The 18147-nt window shown below is 58.6% G+C and overlaps 1 protein-coding gene across 1 annotated transcript in view; it reads left to right on the top strand.

Annotated features, from left to right (window-relative positions):
* FBXO42 (F-box protein 42) overlaps positions 1 to 18147 on the top strand; it is an 88509-nt gene that overhangs the window by 35699 nt on the left and 34663 nt on the right. Inside the window, exon 4 of the mRNA XM_054175772.1 lies at positions 7208 to 7342. Within this exon, the coding sequence (XP_054031747.1) occupies positions 7208 to 7342 (135 nt within the window). The remainder of the gene's footprint in view (positions 1 to 7207; positions 7343 to 18147) is intronic.

Raw genomic sequence — 18147 nt, 5'->3', positions numbered from 1 at the left:
TTGAGGCTCCAGCCCTGGAGACACTGAAGCTCAGCCTTGCTGTGTCCCTGTGCAGCCTGCTCCAGTGGGAGCTGTCCCTGCTGCCTGCAGGGGGCTTGGACAAGATGAGCTTGGAGGGTCCCTTCCAATCTGTGACTCTCTTCATGCAGGGCTGAACTTTTTGCCCTGCTTCCAGTTTTCTGGCAGGGAAGACAATAAAACCATTTCCCTTGAGGGCAAGAGGCCTCCCTGAGCTGGGGCTGTTAGTGCTGCAGAGGCACAAAGCTGCCTCAGCAGCCAGGACAAAAATGTAGCCCTCCTGGCACTGGTGCTGGGTCAGGCAGTTCTGCAAGGAGCAGGTTGTGGCTCTTGTGAAGGTAAATAACCATGGTGTGAGTGGTGTGGTTCCAGGAGCAAGCAGCTTCATATTCCCAAGTTATGGCTTAGGAAGCAGCCAAGGCACAGCCTCCTGCCCAGGCAGCTCCAGGGATCACTGAATCATAGAATGGTGTTGATTGGAGAAGACCTTGAAGGTCATCAAGCCCAACCATTGCCCCTCAGCTCCACAGAGAGTCACAGAATTGTTGGGTTGGAAGGGAGCTCAAGGCTCAGCCAGCTCCAACCCCCTGCCATGGGCAGGGACACCTCACACCACAGCAGGTTGCTCACAGCCACCTCCAGCCTGGCTGCAAACACCTCCAGGCAGGAGGCTTCCACCACCTCCCTGGGCAGCCTGTGCCAGGCTCTCACCACCCTCCTGGGGAACAACTTCTTCCTCACAGCCAATCTCAATCCACTCCTATTTTTGTTCCATTCCCCCCTGTCCTATCACTCCCTGACACCCTCTGTGGCTTTCAAACCCCTGCAGGGCTGGGGATGCAGAGCAGAGCCCCTGCAGGGCTGGGGATGCAGAGCAGAGCCCCTGCAGGGCTGGGGCTGCAGAGCAGAGCCCCTGCAGGGCTGGGGATGCAGAGCAGAGCCCCTGCAGGCCTGGGGATGCAGAGCAGAGCCCCTGCAGGGCTGGGGCTGCAGAGCAGAGCCCCTGCAGGGCTGGGGATGCAGAGCAGAGCCCCTGCAGGGCTGGGGATGCAGAGCAGAGCCCCTGCAGGCCTGGGGATGCAGAGCAGAGCCCCTGCAGGCCTGGGGATGCAGAGCAGAGCCCCTGCAGGGCTGGGGATGCAGAGCAGAGCCCCTGCAGGGCTGGGGATGCAGAGCAGAGCCCCTGCAGGCCTGGGGATGCAGAGCAGAGCCCCTGCAGGGCTGGGGATGCAGAGCAGAGCCCCTGTAGGGCTGGGGATGCAGAGCAGAGCCCCTGCAGGGTTGGGGATGCAGAGCAGAGCCCCTGAAGGCCTGGGGATGCAGAGCAGAGCCCCTGCAGGGCTGGGGATGCAGAGCAGAGCCCCTGAAGGCCTGGGGATGCAGAGCAGAGCCCCTGCAGGCCTGGGGATGCAGAGCAGAGCCCCTGCAGGCCTGGGGATGCAGAGCAGAGCCCCTGCAGGGCTGGGGATCCAAACCCCTCCCTGGCAGCCTGTTCCAGGAGACACTGTGGGGAGCTGTGGTGATCTCAGTGTGCTCAGCAAAGATTTCCCTCTCCTTCTGAAGAATGAAAAGCCACCACTGTTCATCCCTTGGGTTTAAGCTGCTGTGTTAGTGCAGTGCTCATGGGCTGGCAGAGGGGAGATGGAGGCTGGAGATGAGGAAGCACTTCTCTGCAGGGAGGGTGGGGAGGCACTGGCACAGGCTGCCCAGGGAGGCTGTGGATGCTCCCTGCCTGGAGGTGTTCAAGGTCAGGCTGGATGAGGCCTTGAGCAGCCTGATCTAGTGGGAGGTGTCAGACCCTGGCAGGCTGCTCTGAAGTCTCCCTGGAGCCTTCTCTTCTCCATGCTGAACAACCCCAACCCTCCCAGCCTGGCCTCCCAGCAGAGGGCTTCCAGCCCTGCCAGCACTGCTGTGGCCTCCTCTGGCCCTGCTCCAGCAGCTCCCTGGCTGTGCTGAGGGCTCCAGAGCTGCCCCAGCCCTGCAGGGGGGGTCTCAGTCAAGCAGAGGGGCAGAATCCCCTCCTGCCCTGCAAATGCTGTCAGTGCCCTGGCTCTGGGCAGCCTCCAGGCCCTGCAGAAGCCTTGTTCCTGCACTTTGCACACAGAAAGCTGCTCTGGATGAACTTATCTGCTGACCTCACCTGGTGTCTGGAAGCCCTTCTCCAGCTCTCTGCTCTCACTACAACAAAGCCTGGAGTGCTCCTGGGTGGACTCCCAGTCTGACATCAAAGCTACAAATCACTCCAGACAAAAATTCCACCCCCAGTCACCAAGAGCAGCAACTCAAACATCCCTGAACCTCTGCCCTGCAGTGCCAAGAGGTGGGGAGCTGAGGTGATGTCAGAACAGGAGGTCTGGGCAGGGGGGGAGCGGTAGGGAGGGCTCCCAAAGCCCAGGTTTTAGGGGTGATCAGCAGGAAGATGTCACCCAGCAGGCACTGGAAGTCAGGAGCCTGGGGTCAGAGTGGCTGAGAGCAGCCAGGCAGAAAGGGACCTGAGGGTGCTGGTTGATAGTAGGCTGAACAGGAGCCAGCAGTGTGCCCAGAGGGCCAAGAAGGCCAAGGGCATCCTGGCCTGCAGCAGGCAGAGTGTGGCCAGCAGGAGCAGGGAAGTCCTTGTGCCCTGTGCTCAGCACTGCTTAGGCCACACCTGGAGTCCTGTGTCCAGTTCTGGGCTCCTCAGCTTAGGAAAGAGGTTGAGATGCTGGAAGGTGTCCAGAGAAGGGCAACAGAGCTGGGGAGGGGTCTGGAGCACAGCCCTGGGAGGAGAGGCTGAGGGAGCTGGGGTTGCTTAGCCTGGAGCAGAGGAGGCTCAGGGGAGACCTTCTTGCTCTCTCCAACTCCCTGCAGGGAGGTTGGAGCCAGGTGGGGGTTGGTCTCTTCTCCCAGGCAGGCCCCCAGCCCCAGAACAAGAGGACACAGTCTAAAGCTGTGCCAGGGGAGGTTTAGGCTGGAGGTGAGGAAGAAGTTCTTCCCAGCAAGAGAGATTGGCCATGGGAATGTGCTGCCCAGGGAGGTGGTGGAGTCCCCATCCCTGGAGTGCTTAAGAAGAGCCTGGATGAGGCCCTTGGAGCCATGGTTGAGTTGATCAGATGGTGCTGGGTGATAGGTTGGACTTGCTGATCTCTGAGGTCTTTTCCAACCTGGTTAATTCTGTTCTGTTCTAAGAGGCAATGGTAGCTGGCAGCAAAGAGGAGGCTACAGCTTACCTCTCCTCCAGGATGAATTAGAAACAGCCCAGCAGTGCTCACATGGAGCAGAAGAGGCCAAGTGGGAGGCTTTTAAATGGTTGGAGGTCAGCATGGCTGCTGTCAGTTGGGGAGGGAGTGACAGGAAAACTGTTTGATAAGGAATAATAAATGGCAGCTACCTCCTGCCAGGGGGGAGGAAGCATTCAGGGAGCTCTTTGATCTTTGATAACAAACTTTATGGATGGGCTGTGGGCTGTCTCCAAGAGCTTGCAGTGCTAGGATGAAAGGGCAACAGCTTGGAGCTGGAAGAGGGGAGGTGCAGGACCGTTGAGGTTGGAAAGGACCTTTGAGATCATCAAGTCCAGCTGCATCTTCTGGTTTCTGCTGGAGCCTCTGTGCCAGGAAGGCTCTGGAGGGGCTGGAAGGTGTCCAGAGCAGGGCCACGAGGAGGAGCAGAGGGCTGGAGCTGCTCTGCTGTGAGCACAGCCTGAGGGAGTTGGGGTTGTGCAGGCTGGAGAGGAGAAGGCTCCCAGGAGACCTCATTGTGGCCTTCCAGGATCTGCAGGGGGCTGCAGGAAAGCTGGGGAGGGACTTTTGAGGGTGTCAGGGAGGGATAGGACTGGGGAGGATGGAGCACAACTAGAAGTGGGGAGATTGAGATTGGCTGTGAGGAAGAAGTTGTTCCCCAGGAGGGTGGTGAGAGCCTGGCACAGGCTGCCCAGGGAGGTGGTGGAAGCCTCCTGCCTGGAGGTGTTTGCAGCCAGGCTGGAGGTGGCTGTGAGCAACCTGCTGTGGTGTGAGGTGTCCCTGGCCATGGCAGGGGGTTGGAGCTGGCTGAGCCTTGAGCTCCCTTCCACCCCTGACAGCTCTGTGCTTCTATGACTCTTGCTGCACACATCACCTCCAGCCACAGAGGTTTTTTCCCCCCACCAAAACCAACATTCTTTTCCCCAGAGATATTTTCCACCTGAGCTCACTCTGAAGGGAGAGTTTCAGCCTGGAGATCATAGGATGGGTTGGGTTGGGAGGATTTAGCCTGGAGATTAGGAAGAAGCTCTTCCCAGTGAGGGTGGGGAGGCCCTGGAGCAGGCTGCCCAGGGAGGCTGTGGCTGCCTCCTGCCTGGAGGTGTTCAAGGCCAGGCTGGATGAGGCTGGATGAGGATGGAGGTGTCCCTGCCCATGGCAGGTCCCTTCCATCCCAGCCCATTTTAGGGCTCTGCAGGCTGGGCTGAAGCTGCAGGGCTGGGTGCTGTGGTTTGGTAGCTACAGCTCCCAGGAGCCCCCAGCCCACAGCCAGAGCTGCCTGCTACAAAGGTGCTGCCTGCTGGGAGGCATTGAGGTGCCTGCCCCAGAGCCTCCCCCTGGGGTTTGATGTCTCCCTGGTCTTTGTAGTAGGCTCCTCATGCTTTCCTAACCCTTCCTGTGAGCCTGCAAACACCATAGCAGGGCTCTGACTCATGTGCTCAAACAACTGCCCGTGGTGGGAGAGTGCAGGAATGCAGAGAGGGAAAAGCAGCAGAGGAATCCTGCCCCTCCTGCCAGGAATATTGATCCTTTGATGGCAGAGTGACTCATCTGACATCCTAATTGCTGGAGGTTTGGTTTGTTTTCTCACCATGGAGTCTGGGGAGCCTGGCACCACCAGGCTGATTAATTAAAGCAGCCTCCTGGCTTCAGCCTGAGAAGCAAAGGAGAGGAACAAGCTGGAATGTTGTTTGGTTTCCAGGATGGGCTGCTCTGCTCCCCCAGCTAACAGCTCCTCTGTCCCCAGCCAGCTTTGCTCCCTAGCTCACTGCCCTGGGCTGCACTGAGCCCCTGAACTGCCAGGAGAAGGGGAAGAGAGTTTGGGGAATAATGAGAGAGGTGCCACACCTAGAACCCTGGGCTCAGGTTTGAGCACCTCACTCCAGGATGAGACAGGGTCTGCCCAGGTGGCCAAGGAGGCCAGCACCATCCTGGCACTGGTGAGGTCAGAAGGACTAAGACTGGGACTGTTACCCTGGGCTGGGCACTGGGGAGGCCACAGCTTGAGTCCTGGATTTGGTTCTGGGCTCCTCACTCCAGGAAGGACATTGAGGGCTGGAGCAGGTCCAGGGAAGGGCAAGGAAGCTGGGGAAGGGTCTGGAGAACAGGGCTGGGGAAGAGCAGCTGAGGGAGTTCAGCCTGCAGAAGAGCAGCCCCAGAGGGGAGCTGAGCAATGCTCAGCAAGAGCTAAAGGAGCTGTGGGGGGCAAGAGGCTGGGGCCAGACTCTGCTCAGTGGTGCCCAGGGCCAGGCCAAGGGGCACTGGGCACAAACTGGCACCCAGGAGGTTCCACCTGAGCAGGAGACAACTCTTCTCTCCAGACCCCTCAGCATCTTCATGGCTCTCTGCTGGACTCTCTGCAGTAGTTTTCTGTCCCTCTTGAACTGGGGAGCCCAGAACTGGACCCAGGACTCCAGCTGTGGCCTCACTGGGGCAGAAGAGATGGGGAGGAGACCCTCTCTTGTCCTCTCTTGTCCTGCTGGGCACAGTGCTGACTCCTGGTGAATTTATCCCCCAGCACTCCCAGGTCCTTCTCTGTGGAGCTGACAGATTCTCCAGCTCCACAGGCATGTCCCTGTGGTGCTTTTCTGTGCTGAGGGAAGGTGAAGCTCTGTCAGCTTTGGAGAAGAAGAATGAGTGAGCAGGGCTGGGTGCCCTGCCCAGGCTTGGTCTAAGTTGGTGACCCCATAAGCTGCTTAGACAAGGTGAGGCTGCTGAGTGCCTTAATCATAGCTGAGCTAATTAACTGCAAGCTCCTAAGGCAGCTTTCTCTGCACTGTCAGGAGCAGCTCTGCTTGAGGAGATAATCATCTCAGAAGGTTCTTGCTGGAGGTTTACCCTGCTTGGGGATACCCCTAGGCTGGCCTCTGGTTTTACTGAAGTCAGGGCAGCTTGTCTGCTCTTCTCCTGTCTGCAAGCAGGATGAGGGGGAGAAAGTGATCCACATGATCTTTATTTCACCCCAAAAGACAGAAGTCAAGAGTCTGCTTGGAGGCCTCTCTCCAGTGGGGTGCCTCAGGGCTTGCCACTGGCACCAGTGCTGGTCAATATAGTCACCAAGGACCTGGCTGAGGGCACTGCCAGCAGGTTTGCTGAGGGCACCAAGCTGGGGGCAGTGGTGACAGCCCTCAGGCTGTGCTGCCATTCAGCCAGACCTGGCCAGGCTGCAGAGCTGGGGGGCAGAAATGGAATGAAATCCAAGAAGGACAAGTGGAGAGTCCTGGATCTGAGGAAGAACAACCCCACTGACCTTGAGAGGCTGGGGACTGACCCAATGGAGAGCAGCATAGAGGAGAGGGACCTGGGAGTCCTGGTGGGCAGAGGGATGCCCAGGGGCCAGCAAAGTGTCCCTGTGGCCAGGAAGGCCAAGGGCAGCCTGGGGGTATCAGAAGGGCTGTGGTCAGTAGGTCAAGAGAGGTTCTCCTCCCACTCTGTTCTGCCCTGCTGAGGCCACAGCTGGAATCTTGAGTCCAGTTCTGGGCCCCTCAGCTCAAGAAGGACCTCAGGGAAGTGCTTGAGAGAGTCCATCCCAGAGGCACAGAGCTGCTGCAGGCAGTGGAACAGCTCCCTGTGAGGCCAGGCTGAGGCAGCTGGGGCTGGGAGCTGAGGAGCCTGAGGGCTGCCCCCACTGCTGGGGATGAAGATGTGCAGGGCTGGAGCCAGGCTCTGCCCAGGGATGGCCAAGGACAGCCCAAGGGGCACTGGGGGCAAGCTGGAGCAGAGGAGGAGCCATGGGAAGAGGAGGAGAAACTTTGTCCCTGTGAGGGTGGCAGAGCCTGGAGCAGGCTGCCCAGAGAGGTTGTGGAGTCTGCTTCTGTGGAGCCTTTCCAAGCCCTGCTGGATGTGTCCCTGGGTGCCCTGCCCTGGGTGCCCTGCTCTGGCAGGGGGGTGGCCTGGCTGCTCTGCAGAGGTGCCTTCCACCCCCTCCCATGCAGTGGTGCTGTGCACTGGCTGATGCTGCCTCTGCTCTCTCCCAGGTGCATGTTACTATGATGCCAACCAGTCCATGTATGTGTTCGGGGGCTGCACCCAGAGCAGCTGCAACGCAGCCTTCAACGACCTCTGGAGACTTGACCTCAACAGCAAGGAGTGGATCAGGCCCCTGGCATCAGGTGAGAGCTGGGGAGGGGCAACTCCACCTCTGCTTCATCACATCTGACCTCAGCCCTGGGGGCTGCCTGCTCTGCTTCTGGAGAACAGGGCTGGGGAGGAGCAGCCTGAGGGACCTGGGGGTGTTTAGTCTGGAGGAAAGGAGGCTGAGGGGAGAGCTTCTGGCTCTCTGCAGCTCCCTGAGAGGAGGCTGGAGCTGGGTGGGGGTTGGGCTCTTCTCTGAAGGAACAAGACAGGACAAGAGGAAAGGGCCTCAAGTTGCCCCAGGGGAGGTTTAGGTTGGAAATTAGGAACAATTTGTTTGCTGCAGGAGTGGGCAGGCACTGGCACAGGCTGCCCAGGGAGGTGGTGGAGTTCCCACCCCTGGAGATGGTCAAGAAACCTGTGGCCATGGCACTTGGGGACAGGGTTTGGTGGCCATGGTGGGGTTGGGCTGTTGGTTGGACTTGATTCCTAGAATCCTGTAATGGTTTGGGTTGGAAGGGAGCTCAAGGCTCAGCCAGTCCCAACCCCCTGCCATGGGCAGGGACACCTCACACCACAGCAGGTTGCTCACAGCCACCTCCAGCCTGGCTGCAAACACCTCCAGGCAGGAGGCTTCCACCACCTCCCTGGGCAGCCTGTGCCAGGCTCTCACCACCCTCCTGGCCAACAACTTCTTCCTCACAGCCAATCTCAATCTCCCCACTTCTAGTTTTGCTGCAAAGGATGCAGCTGGAGTGCCCAAGCACCTGGTGAGTCACCCCAAAAGACAGTCATAGAGTGGTTTGGGTTGGAAGGGACCTCCAAAGGCCATCCAGCAGGCAGCAGGGACATCCTCCACTAGATCAGGTTGCCCCCTGCAGATCCTGGAAGGCCACAATGAGGTCTCCTGGGAGCCTTCTCCTCTCCAGCCTGCACAACCCCAACTCTCTCAGGCTGTGCTCACAGCAGAGCAGCTCCAGCCCTCTGCTCCTCCTCGTGGCCCTTCTCTGGACACCTTCCAGCCCCTCCAGACCCTTCCTGGCACAGAGGCTCCAGAACTGGCCCCAGAGCTCCAGCTGTGGTCTCAGCAGAGTGGAGCAGATGGGCAGAATCCCCTCCCTGGCCCTGCTAGCTGTGCTTCCCTTGCTGCAGGTTGCAGCCTGGCTTGTAACCAGAGCTTCCTTTGCTTCCACCTGAGCTGCTCTGGCAGTTTTACTTTGGGGGTTAGTTTCAACCCTCTCCACCTTCCAGACCCTTCCTGGAACCAGAGGCTCCAGAACTGGCCACAGAGCTCCAGGTGGGGTCTCAGCAGATGGCCCCAGGAGCCTGTATTGATCAGAAGTGTGGTGCCAGGGCTGAGGGTTGATGGGGTGTGATCAGTGTGCAGGTATGTGGAGGGGTGGGGAGGACATGCCTGAGCTGGCTCCCCACAGCCCCAGGGAGAGCGTGGGAACCCTGCTACCTGCCTGCAGTGCAGCCACTCAGAGCAGGGCAGGGAAAAGCCACAAATTGGTTCCCACACTGCTTTTGTGGCCTCAAAATGTCACAGGCAGCACTGCTCCTTTGCCATGGACTCCTGAAGCTGACCAAAAGAACTTTTTCTCCAAGCAGAAGGACTGGGGGAAGCTCTTGGGGGAGGGAGAGCAGCCAGGATTTTAAAGCACCTCCTGCAGCAAAACCTTTGCAGTGAAAGGAGAGTAGGAAGAAAGAAAGGAGCTCAGCACCCACCAAGGGCTCTTTGCTGACTCCTCTGACCCTGCTTTGTCAGCTCTGAGCAGCTCTCAGGCCTCCCAGCTCCAGATGTTTCTGCCTCCTGGTCGTATCTGGGAATTAACTGGGTGTCACTTTGGAATCCTGGAATTGTCACAGCCTGCTGGGGAGTGGTGGAAGGGACCTCTGGAGACCACCCAGTCCAACCCCCTGCTAAAGCAGGGCACCCACAGCACCCTGCCCAGCAGCACAAGGCCCAGGGGGGGTTGGAAGCTCTCCACACCAGGAGACTCCACAACCTCTCTGGGCAGCCTGCTCCAGGGCTCAGCACCCTCACACCAAACAACTTTCTCCTCCTGGGTGCCAGTTGGTGCCCAGTGCCCCTTGGCCTGTCCCTGGGCACCACTGAGCAGAGTCTGGCCCCAGCCTCTTGCCCCCCACAGCTCCTTTAGCTCTTGCTGAGCATTGCTCAGCTGCCCTCTGGGGCTGCTCTTCTGCAGGCTCTCAGCCCCAGGGCTCTCAGCCTTTGCTCCTCACAGAGCTGCTCCAGGCCCCTCAGCAGCTTCAGAGCCTCCCCTGGACTCTCTCCAGCTGTTTCCTGTCTCTCTTGAGCTGGGGAGCCCAGAACTGGACCCAGGACTTCAGATGTGGCTTCACTAGGACAGAGTAGAGGGGGAGGAGAACCTCCCTCTGTGACCTGCTGGTGAGACTCAGATCCTTCTCCCCAGGGAGGTGGTGGAGTCCCCATCCCTGGAGGTGTTTAGGAAGAGCCTGGATGAGGCACTTGGTGCCATGGTTGAGTTGGTCAGATGGTGCTGGGTGAGAGGTTGGACTGGATGATCTCTGAGGTCTTTTCCAACCTGGTTCATTCTGTAAATTCTCCTGGGAGATGCTTCCCAGCAGCTCTCCCCTCACCTGTTCTGGTGCAGGAGGTTGTTCCTTCCCTGGGGCAGGACTCTGCTCTGGTTGAACTTCATGAGGTTCCCCCCTCTATGCAATTCATAGTATCATAGAATCAGTCAGGGTTGGAAGGCACCACAAGGATCAGCCAGTTCCAACCCCCCTGCCATGGGCAGGGACACCCCACACTAGAGCAGCCTGGCCAGAGCCTCATCCAGCCTGGGCTTAAACACCTCCAGGGCTGGGGCCTCAACCACCTCCCTGGACAACCCATTCCAGGGCTTCACCACTCTCATGGGGAAGAACTTCCTCCTCCCCTCCAGCCTGAATCTCCCCACCCCCAGCTTCATTCCATTCCCCCAGTCCTATCACTCCCTGAGATCCTGAGCAGCCCCTCCCCAGCCTTCTTGTAGCCCCCTTCAGATCCTGGAAGGCCACAATGAGGTCACCTCAGAGCCTTCTCTTCTCCAGCCTGTCCAGATCCAATATTAACACCTAGGCCACTTAGTGCCTATTAATCCTCACAGCTCTCAACATTTTGGGTTGATATTTTCACCCACATGTCCACTGTGTGGTGCCCACAGGTGAGAGTGAAATAGTTGTGGCCTTGCAGTGGAGGAAGAAAGGCAACAAAAGCTTCACAGATTGCATTGGGTTGGAAGGGACCCTCCAAGGTCATCTTGTCCAGCCCCCTGCACTCAGCAGGGACACCTCCAGCTAGATCAGGCTGCCCAGGGCCACATCAAGTGTGATCTTGAATGTCTCCAGGGATGGGACCTCAACCACATCCCTGGGCAACCTGTTCCAGTGTTGGCCACTCTCATGGAGAAGAGCTTCCTCCTGATGCCCAAAGGTGATTCATAGGTTGATGGAATGGGCTGGGTTGGAAGGAACCTTCAAGCTCAGCCAGTTCCAACCCCCTGCCTTGGGCAGGGACACCTCCCAGCAGCCCAGCTTGCTCAACCCCTCATCCAGCCTGGCCTTCAACACCTCCAGGCAGGGCACAGCCACAGCCTCCCTGGGCAGCCTGTGCCAGAGTCTCCCCAGCCTCACTCTCAAGAACTCCTTCCTCATCTCCAGTCTCAGTCTCCCCTCTCCCAGCTCAAAGCCATTGTCCTCACCCTGGCACCCCAAGTCCTTGTCCAAAGTCCCTCCCCAGCTCTCCTGGAGCCCTTTCAGGTCCTGGAAGGTTGCTCTGAGGTCTCCCTGGAGCCTCCAGGCTGCTGATGCCTCCAGGTGAGACTTAAGCAGCTGTGGCCTTCCAGCGAGGAAGAAAACACCCAGCAGCCAACCTGCCTGGGGACAGGGGCTTCTGGCTCTTCCTCCTTTCCCACCCTGGCTCCTCTCCCTCATCTCAAGGGTGGAGGAGAGGCCCTGGGTAGCATAAACAGGATACTGGGCCGTGCAGACCTCTGCTCTGCCCCAGGATGTCTGCTCCTGAAGGCCGAGGAGGCCTCCCGTGGGTGTGAGTGCAGGGCAGGCCTCGCCCGGCGCCTTCCCCGGCCTGGCCCCGTCACTCTCCTGGCATTCCACACAGCCCAGGTTCCCACTGCCTCACTGACAGCTCCCTCTTGTAAAAGAACTTGTCCTGTGGGAATATGTGTCAGGGTGAGGTCCCATGGGAAGATCCCCCGGGGAGATGTTTCTGCCGGCAGCGCCTGGAAGCCAGATGGGATCACAGCTGAAAGCAGAGGCAGGCTGAGCGCACCCAGAGCAGAGCAGCCTTGCTCCTGCCCCTGCAGCAGCCTTGCTCCTGCCCCTGCAGCAGCCTTGCTCCTGCCCCTGCAGCAGCCCTGCTCCTGTCCCTGCAGCAGCCCTGCTCCTGTCCCTGCAGCAGCCCTGCTCCTGTCCCTGCAGCAGCCTTGCTCCTGCCCCTGCAGCAGCCTTGCTCCTGTCCCTGCAGCAGCCCTGCTCCTGTCCCTGCAGCAGCCTTGCTCCTGCCCCTGGAGCAGCCTTGATCCTGTCCCTGCAGCAGCCCTGCTCCTGCCCCTGCAGCAGCCTTGCTCCTGCCCCTGCAGCAGCCTTGCTCCTGCCCCTGCAGCAGCCTTGCTCCTGTCCCTGCAGCAGCCCTGCTCCTGCCCCTGCAGCAGCCCTGCTCCTGCCCCTGCAGCAGCCCTGCTCCTGTCCCTGCAGCAGCCTTGCTCCTGTCCCTGCAGCAGCCCTGCTCCTGTCCCTGCAGCAGCCCTGCTCCTGCCCCTGCAGCAGCCCTGCTCCTGCCCCTGCAGCAGCCTTGCTCCTGCCCCTGGAGCAGCCTTGCTCCTGCCCCTGCAGCAGCCTTGTTCCTGTCCCTGGAGCAGCCTTGCTCCTGTCCCTGGAGCAGCCTTGCTCCTGCCCCTGGAGCAGCCTTGCTCCTGCCCCTGGAGCAGCCTTGTTCCTCCCCCTGCAGAGCAGATGAGTCCCTTCCCACCCTCCCCCCCAGCCTGTGGTTTCTTACACAGAGCTGCTGCCCCTTCCTTGGGTGCCCTTCACCAGAGGGGTTGGCACCCACTGCCCTGGAAAGCAGAGTGACCAGAGGGGGCCAAAGGCAGAGAGCTCTGGAAGGCAGGAGCCAGGTGTAAATAAGGAGGAGGGAGGGAGGGTAGGAGGGTGGTTTGTAGCTTAGGGCAACTGATTCATGCCAGGCTAATTGCTCCTGGAGGTGGAGTTCCCACACTTGGCCTTCCCAATTCTATAGGGGAGGTCTGGCCCTGGAGTCACAGAATCATTCAGGACCTTGAGATCACAGAATCACTGAGGCTGAGAAAGACCTCTGAGGTCATCCAGTGCAGCCTATGACCTAACACCAGCACATCAGCTGCACCCTGCCACCAAGTGCCACATCCAGGCTTCTCTTAAAGACCTCCAGGGATGGGGACTCCACCACCTCCCTGGGCAGCACATCCCAGTGCCTAATCAGCCTTTGGTGAGGAAGAGCTTCCTGATATCCAACCTAAACCTCCCCTGGCTCAGCTTCATCCCATGCTCTCTTCTCCTGTTGCTGGTTGCCTGGGAGAAGAGCCCAAGAGATACAGAAAAGAATACAGAATGAGCCAGGCTGGAAAAGACCTCAGAGATCATCCAGTCCAACCTATCACCCAGCACCATCTGAGCAACTAAACCATGGCACCAAGGGCCTCATCCAGGCTCTTCCTAAACACCTCCAGGGATGGTGACTCCACCACCTCCCTGGGCAGCACATTCCCATGGCCAATCTCTCTGTCTGGGAAGAATTTCTTCCTGACATCCAACATGAACCTCCCCTGGCACAGCTTTAGACTGTGTCCTCTTGTTCTGGGGCTGGGTGCCTGCCTGGGAGAAGAGCCCAACCCCCACCTGGCTCCAACCTCCCTTCAGGGAGTTGCAGAGAGCAAGAAGGTCTCCCCTGAGCCTCCTCTTCTGCAGGCTAAGCAACCCCAGCTCCCTCAGCCTCTCCTCCCAGGGCTGTGCTCCAGACCCCTCCCCAGCTTTGTTGCCCTTCTCTGGACACCTTCCAGCAGCTCAACCTCTTTCCTGACCTGAGGAGCCCAGAGCTGGACACAGGACTCCAGGTGTGGCCTCAGCAGTGCTGAGCACAGGGCACAAGGACTTCCCTGCTCCTGCTGGCCACACTATTGCTGATACAGGCCAAGGACCTAAAGGTCATCTAGGCCAAGGCCTCTGCAGTCAGCAGGGACATCTGCAGCTGGAGCAGGTTGCTCAGAGAACCAAACAACTTCACCTGGAGTGGTTCCAGGGTTAGAGTGTTCCAAGATGTGTGTGGACATGGATGAGTGAAATAAATGATGGTGAAGACTCTTGGCAGAACTCAGAGACACCTCTGCATTGGTCAGGCATTGGAAGGGGAGAACAGGGCTGGGGAGGAGCAGCTGAGGGACCTGGGTGTTTTTAGTCTGGAGAAAAGGAGGCTGAGGGGAGACCTCCTGGCTCTCTACAGCTCCCTGAAGGCAGGTTGGAGCCAGGTGGGGGTTGGTCTCCCATAGAACAAGAGATAGGACAAGAGGCAATGGGCTCAGGTTGCCCCAGGGGAGGTTTAGGTTGGAGATTAGGAACAATTTCTATCCTGCCAGAGTGTTGAGGGACTGGCAGAGGCTGCCCAGGGAGGTGGTGGAGTCCCCATCCCTGGAGGTGTTCAGGAGACCTGTGGCCATGGCACCTGGGGACAGGGTTTGGTGGCCATGGTGGGGTCGGGTCAGTGGCTGGAGTGGATGATCTCAGAGGCCTTTGCCACCCAAAGCAGTTGTGTGATTCCATCAGCACTGTGTGCCAGCAGAGCCATCTCATCTGGGGTAGGGCTACCCAGCAGGAGCATGAAGGTGGCCCCAGGGTCATGCTAAATGCCTTGGAGGTGGCTCAGGTGAGCTGAAACCACTCCATCCCTCTCCCATCTCTCAGCTCCCATCTCTCAGGGGCTTTTCCAGAAGAGGACTCCTTTGTTGTTGTTGTTGTTTGTTCCTAGCTGTTTGCAGTTGGGTTTTCTTCCTCCAGGCACTGGATGACATCAGAGCTGAGCCATCCAGCAGCAGCCTCAGCTGCTGCACTTCAGCTGGCAGTGAAGATTTAAGCCTTCAAAGAAATAATTGGGCTGTGTCTGTTTAGTCTGGGAGATGGAGGAGGCAGATAACTGCTTCCAAAAACCCTCAGTTTTGAGGTCTCCCAAGTATTTATTTGGGGTTTTTTTTGCTTAGATCTAAACCAATGGCATCAGCAACCCCAGGCAGTGCTACAGGCTGGAGACAGAGTGGCTGAGAGCAGCCAGGCAGAGAGGGACCTGGGGGTGCTGATTGACAGCTGCCTGAACAGGAGCCAGCAGTGTGCCCAGGGGGCCAAGAAGGCCAAGGGCATCCTGGCCTGCAGCAGGAAGAGTGTGGCCAGCAGGAGCAGGGAAGTCCTTGTGCCCTGTGCTCAGCACTGCTTAGGCCACACCTGGAGTCCTGTGTCCAGTTCTGGGCTTCTCAGGTCAGGAAAGAGGTTGAGCTGCTGGAAGGTGTCCAGAGAAGGGCAACAGAGCTGGGGAGGGGTCTGGGGCACAGCCCTGGGAGGAGAGGCTGAGGGAGCTGGGGTTGCTTAGCCTGCAGAAGAGGAGGCTCAGGGGAGACCTTCTTGCTCTCTCCAGCTCCCTGCAGGGAGCTTGGAGCCAGCTGGGGGTTGGGCTCTTCTCCCAGGCAGGCATCCAGCCCCAGAACAAGAGGACACAGTCTCAAGCTGTGCCAGGGGAGGTTCAGGTTGGATGTCAGGAAGAAATTCTTCCCAGCAAGAGAGATTGGCCATGGGAATGTGCTGCCCAGGGAGGTGGTGGAGTCCCCATCCCTGCAGGTGTTTAGGAAGAGCCTGGCTGAGGCCCTTGGTGCCATGGTTGAGTTGGTCAGATGGTGCTGGGTGAGAGGTTGGGCTGGATGATCTTTGAGGTCTCTTCCAACCTGGCTGATTCTATGAACCCTTTACTCACTGGGCTGGAGCAGAACAAGAGAGTTGATGCTTTCATGTCATGGGGCTTAGAATGCTCTCCCAAGGCTGGGGGGGGAAGGTGGCAGGATCTCTATTTTAGGAAGGTGAACAGCCTCCAAACTCTTCTGCCTCAAGCTCTTCTGGCCACTTTTGGAGCTCCTTTCCACCTCCTCCACTCCCACATACTCATCCTGCTGGAGCAGAAGGGGGCTGCTGATTGTTATCCTGTATTCTGTGGGCTGCCTGCATTGTTCTCCCAGGGTAGGTGGTCCTGGGGTGTCTTTCTCTCCTTGTGCTGGGGATTGGTTTTGCCTTTGCTTGCATGGTTAATCCAGGCCCTTCTTTGACTTGTAGCTTATCTGCACACTGGAGGAGCTGATGGTTCTGGAGGTGGTTTGCACTGGAGTTTGTTTATCCAGCTAGAGGCAAGGGTTAGTCTCCACTCCTCTCAGTCAAGCTGCAGCATGCTGTGATCTCACAGGCAGGATGACTTCAATGGCCATGGTCCTTTGGTGCTCCTCAAACCAAGCCCTTGTGCAGCTGAAACAGCCCCAAAGGAACCCAAAACCTCTTTGAGATGGAGGCTCCCAGGTCTGAGTGCAGTGGGTGAGGAAGCAGCCCCAAAGGAAACCAAAGCCCCTTTGAGATGGAGGCTCCCAGGTCTGAGTGCAGGGGGTGAGGAAGCAGCCCCAAAGGAAACCAAAGCCCCTTTGAGATGGAGACTCCCAGGCCTGAGTGCAGGGGGTGAGGAAACAGCCCCAAAGGAAACCAAAGCCCCTTTGGGATGAGTGCAGGGGGTGATGCAGGAGCTGCAGAGATTCCATGGTGAGGGCTTTGGCCTGGAGCTGGTGATGCCTGGAGCTGCCTCAGCCAGGCTTCAGCCCTGGAGCTGCTGCATCAGTCACAGTGGGGGAAGGGTTGTCCTGTCCATGCTGGTCTGTGAAACGCTCTTGATGTGATCCCTTCCCTCTCTGTGCCTTGAAGACTGCTGGCAGGTCCTGGGAGAGGCCACCTCAGGCATCAGCACTGACCCAGCCCTGTCACTGTCATCCCTGTGCCCTGTTTGTGTCACCCCTGGGCCACAGAGGATCCTTTCTAGGCAGAGCTGAGAGCATGTCCCCAGGCAGTTCTGCTCTGCCCTGCCTGTGCTCCTGCAGCCCCTGGGGCTCTGCAGACCTTCTCCCTTCCTGTGTTTGTTAGTTTAGTTCCTTGGCAGCCCTCAGCTTGGCCTCTGTCTCCCAGACCCAGGCAATAAGCTGAGAAATACCTTTTAAATTGGGGAGAAAGCTGCTGCTGGTTCTGCTTCTGCTGCTGGGGGCTTGCAGGCCAGAGGTGGAAAGGTTTTCTGTTCCAAACTGAGCCTTTTTCTGGGCTCACAGAGGAGTGACAGCAGAAAGCTGAGCTCTGTGCAGGGAGAGGAGCACTTGCTGAAGTCCTGTGGGGTCTGCACATCCTCCCTGTTGTTTGTACTCTGCCATCTACTGACTCCAAGAAGGATATTGAGAGGCTGAAGCGTGTCCAGAGAAGGGCAATGAAGCTGGGGAAGGGTCACAGAATCACCAAGGCTGGAAGAGACCTCAAAGATCACCAAGTCCAACCTGGCACCACAGACCTCATGACTAACCCATGGCACCAAGTGCCACATCCAATCCCTTGAACACCTCCAGGGATGGAGACTCCACCACCTCCCTGGGCAGCACATCCCCATGGCCAATCTCTCTTGCTGGGAAGAATTTCTTCCTAACCTCCCCTGGCACAACTTGAGACTGTGTCCTCTTGTTCTGGTGCTGGCTGCCTGGGAGAAGAGACCAACCCCCACCTGGCTCCAACCTCCCTTCAGGGAGTTGCAGAGAGCAAGAAGGTCTCCCCTGAGCCTCCTCTTCTGCAGGCTAAGCAACCCCAGCTCCCTCAGCCTCTCCTCCCAGGGCTGTGCTCCAGACCCCTCCCCAGCTCTGTTGCCCTTCTCTGGACACCTTCCAGCAGCTCAACCTCTTTCCTAACCTGAGGAGCCCAGAGCTGGACACAGGACTCCAGGTGTGGCCTGAGCAGTGCTGAGCACAGGGCACAAGGACTTCCCTGCTCCTGCTGGCCACACTCTTCCTGATGCAGGCCAGGATGCCCTTGGCCTTCTTGTCCCCCTGGGCACACTGCTGGCTCCTGTTCAGGCAGCCTACTACCAACCAGCACCCCCAGGTCCCTCTCTGCCTGGCTGCTCTCAGCCACTCTGCCCCCAGCCTGTAGCACTGCCTGGGGTTGCTGTGGCCAAAGTGCAGCCCCTGGCACTTGGACTTGTTCAATGCCATCCTGTTGGCCTCTGCCCTTCTGTCCAGTCAGTCGAGGTCCCTCTGCAGAGCTCTCCTACCCTCTGACAGATCAACTCCTGCCCCCAGCTTGGTGTCAGCTGCAAATTTGCTGATGACTGACTCAATCCCCTCCTCCAGGTCATCAATGAAGGTATTAAAGAGGGTCTGGAAGAGGGAAGACTGAGAGCAGAGATGAGGAAGAAATTCTTTCAAGTGAGGCTGGGGAGACTGGCACAGGCTGCCCAGGGAGGCTGTGGCTGCCTCCTCCTTGGAGGAGTTCAAGGCCAGGCTGGATGAGGCCTTGAGCAAGCTGGGCTGGTGGGAGGTGTCCCTGCCCATGGCAGGGGGTTGGGACTGGATGAGCTCTGAGGTCCTTTCTGACCCAAACCATTCCAGGAGTCGATGAACAGCACTCAGTGAGTGTGCAAAGGAAAACCTCTCCCCCTCTGGCTCCTCTTGGCTCTGTTCCTCCCCCAGGTCCCCTCCACACTCTGAGTGGGAGCCCT

Source organism: Dryobates pubescens, chromosome 33, assembly GCF_014839835.1.
Source record: "Dryobates pubescens isolate bDryPub1 chromosome 33, bDryPub1.pri, whole genome shotgun sequence".
NCBI lineage: Eukaryota > Metazoa > Chordata > Aves > Piciformes > Picidae > Dryobates > Dryobates pubescens.
Note: the sequence above shows the minus strand (reverse complement) of the source record. Positions and strands in the feature narration are given on the sequence as shown.